This window comes from Bidens hawaiensis, unplaced genomic scaffold, assembly GCF_021521415.1.
Source record: "Bidens hawaiensis isolate Kalapana, Puna unplaced genomic scaffold, B.hawaiensis_p1.1 tig00005502_1, whole genome shotgun sequence".
NCBI classification, from domain to species: domain Eukaryota; kingdom Viridiplantae; phylum Streptophyta; class Magnoliopsida; order Asterales; family Asteraceae; genus Bidens; species Bidens hawaiensis.
This window is the reverse complement of record NW_027491354.1, coordinates 885,948-888,876: the sequence shown is the minus strand read 5'-3', so window position 1 is coordinate 888,876 and position 2,929 is coordinate 885,948. Positions and strand designations below refer to the sequence as shown.

The 2,929-nt window shown below is 34.3% G+C and overlaps 1 protein-coding gene across 1 annotated transcript; it reads right to left on the bottom strand.

The window, feature by feature from the left end:
- Positions 1 to 1,775: 1,775 nt before the first annotated feature.
- On the bottom strand, positions 1,776 to 2,669 carry LOC143629998 (metallothionein-like protein type 2). Its single transcript, XM_077099123.1, has 3 exons — positions 2,547 to 2,669; positions 2,153 to 2,233; positions 1,776 to 2,058 (listed from the first exon to the last, which is right to left on the bottom strand). The coding sequence occupies exons 1-3, from the start codon at positions 2,612 to 2,614 to the stop codon at positions 1,959 to 1,961; spliced, it is 249 nt and encodes an 82-aa protein (XP_076955238.1). The 5' UTR covers positions 2,615 to 2,669; the 3' UTR covers positions 1,776 to 1,958.
- Positions 2,670 to 2,929: the final 260 nt, after the last annotated feature.

Sequence of the window (2,929 nt, the reverse complement as noted above, 5' to 3'; positions counted from 1 at the left end):
GGATAACCCTTAAACGGGTTATAACATCTCATTTTATTTGTGAAATAACCCCTTAATCATCAAAGAATAATTTCCACGGGTTATAGGAATTATCAAACCCTAACAGCCCTTAAATGAGTTATAAGATCTCATTTATTGGTAAACACTTTCATCGTTAAACCCTAATTTAATTTATCTCTTTTACATGTTCTTCGTTGTTGGTCTATCACCTCCTTCGCTGGTTAACTTCTGATACTACCCACCATCGTCAACTACATCAACGTCCCATTTTTCGTTAGACAAATATTTGTGTTCATGTTTGTTTATTTAAAAAAATCAACATGTCTGTGTTCGTTTATGTTTGTTCGTTAAAAAACTAAAAAACATACACATCTTAATTGAAAAAACCCAAACGCTAAAAAAATAATAACAAACTAATATATGTGTATTAAATTAAAACAAAACTACGCTAAAAAATAAAATAAATTATCATAAAATAGCAAAACGATTAAAAACAAAAACTTGAATAAACTCCCGTAACACGGGAGGATCAAACTAGTCATTATATAAGTCTAGTGTTGATCAAATGCAATTGTAAGTTTTCTGCAGCTGTACGTTTTATTACAGCTGCGCATTTTACAATCAAGAGAAGTATTACTTATCATAGTCGCGTGCATTTTAAAACAAGATATGCGCATTTTACAACAAAGATAAGTATCACTTATCATAGTCGCACGCATTTTAAAACAAGATAAGCCCGACTTCAGTGGCGGACCCAGGATTTTTTGTCAATGGGGTCCCAATTTTTTCGGTTTACAAAATTTTTCGGGTCGGTCGTTATTCGGGTCGGGTCGAGGCGAGGAACATAATAAAACACGGAACTATGGTGTCATTGGAAACGAGTAAGTAGAAAGAATCTAAATTACAAACTAGATGAAACATACACTTTTAATTCATACCCGAAAAACATGAACGTAATCTATATATATGGTCTTACATAATTGACCAAAACATGAAAAAATAACTCTAACACAAATAAATGATTAATTATAATATACATACACAAGGTAAATAATAAAAGAATATGCAAAATCCATGTTAACATTATATATGTTGCATGGTGATAATGACCATATGAGAGAAATTAACAAAAGCACAAATACCCTAACTGAATAACTAAGACTAGGATATTAAAAAAACAACAAAAGAGGAGTATGATGGGGCTTGAACCTACAACCTCTCACAAGTAAAACAAGGGACTTTCCACTGTACCAGTTCAATGTTAATAGTATGGGTTCCAAGTATTAATTTTTATGGGGTCCTTACAAAATTTAATATACCGTCTCTAAGTAATTTTTAAAAAACATCGGTGTCCCGGGACCCCGATCGGACCTATGTGGGTCCGCCCCTGCCCGACTTCTCATCAGAGTTGAGTTGGCGTGCATTTTAAAATAAAGATAGCTATGACTGAAAGTCTGATCTCTATCCAGACAACCGTTTAAATTTGTGATTATGCATTTAGTGTTGCACCTTTTCGCTTCGTCGTTTAGCAAGTTGCATGCTATGATGCTAAAACGCTTCAACTCTTTTTTTCAAGTGATTAAATAAGCAATTCTGTCATAATATTTTATTTTCTTAATTGTTACCAAGTTGCATGCTAATTAATATGCCAACTCTATTATCAGATGACATAAAACAAGGAATCTAATAATATTTTCAACTTGGTAACAGAGTTATTGGTATAGTCATCCATAAAATAATCGATAACAAAATTTTATCCAACATAAAAGTAGTATTAAAAACAGATATTCAACACGTACACAAAAGCATCATCTCCCTGCCTGCTTTTATTGTTACACAAAAAAGAAAAAAAAAACAAAAAAAAAGAGAGAAAAAAAACCTGCTCCAAATACTTATTTATTACATGCAAGTAACTTAACATTCTAAGACAGCATCAAAAGTCCGCATACAATCAGCTATTACATGCCGCAGGTGCATGCAAAACAGGTGCATGGATTGCATTTGCAGTCTGATTCGTTACCCGCTGCCGCCACGCCTCCGGTACTGGTCTCCACTCCACTGCACCACCACCAACAAATAAACTCATCAATAATTTCATCATAAATTTTGCAAAATTACAGAATAAAAAATGAAAGATGAATGTATAACGTACGTCTTACTATCTGCGACGCCAAGAATAACAGCCTTGGTGGTAGTCATCTCATCGGGGACCGTTTCCGGGTACATCTTGCATCTGCATGCAACCAACGAAAATGCATTAAATATATCACATCTAATCTCACACGGTGTCTTAAATAAAAAAGTTTCAAAATTTGGCCGTCTATGATCAAAACCGCCATTTGTAAAGAGGTCGGATAGCCTTTTATAACAAAAACATTTCAAATATCGACCGTCTATGTAGAACGGTCGTCTGGATTCCGTTTAACCAATAATTTTCAAAGTTTTTACTTTAAAAAGTGACTTTTTTGATAAAAAAGAAAAACAGTTTTAAGTGTTTTGTCGTACGTTTAATGATGTGAAATCAGATGGGATGGTGTAGAACTTACCCGCCACAGCTGCTACCGCACTTGCAGTCGGACCCGCAGCCGCACTTTCCACCGCAGCAAGAAGACATTAATGTTGATTGCAAGATCGAGCGAGAGGTATCAGACTTATAGTTGTGGAAAGTATCAAAGTAGTTCGGATAATATGGCGTTAAACCTCATGGCGATGCTATTTATAAGCAGACTGTAGTGATTATTAATCTCTACCGTCCACGTATCGGGGTAGAGATTAAAAAAATATCGGACAACCAAAAATCGAAAATTTAATTGTTGAAATTGAAAATCTTTGAGTTAAGCATAAGCCTTGGACTTGTGTGTGCTTGTGTAATTGAAGTAATTGAATCATCAGTATAATATAATTTGCGTACATGAGGCATAAACAAATC

Coding starts and splice junctions, on each gene's coding strand:
- LOC143629998 (XM_077099123.1), bottom strand. CDS start 2,614: ATGTCTTCTTGCTGCGGTGGAAAGTGCGGCTGCGGGTCCGACTGCAAG. Junction 2,234..2,546: donor TGCGGTAGCAGCTGTGGCGG/GTAAGTTCTACA, acceptor GGTTGCATGCAG/ATGCAAGATGTACCCGGAAA. Junction 2,059..2,152: donor GGCGTCGCAGATAGTAAGAC/GTACGTTATACA, acceptor GTGGTGGTGCAG/TGGAGTGGAGACCAGTACCG.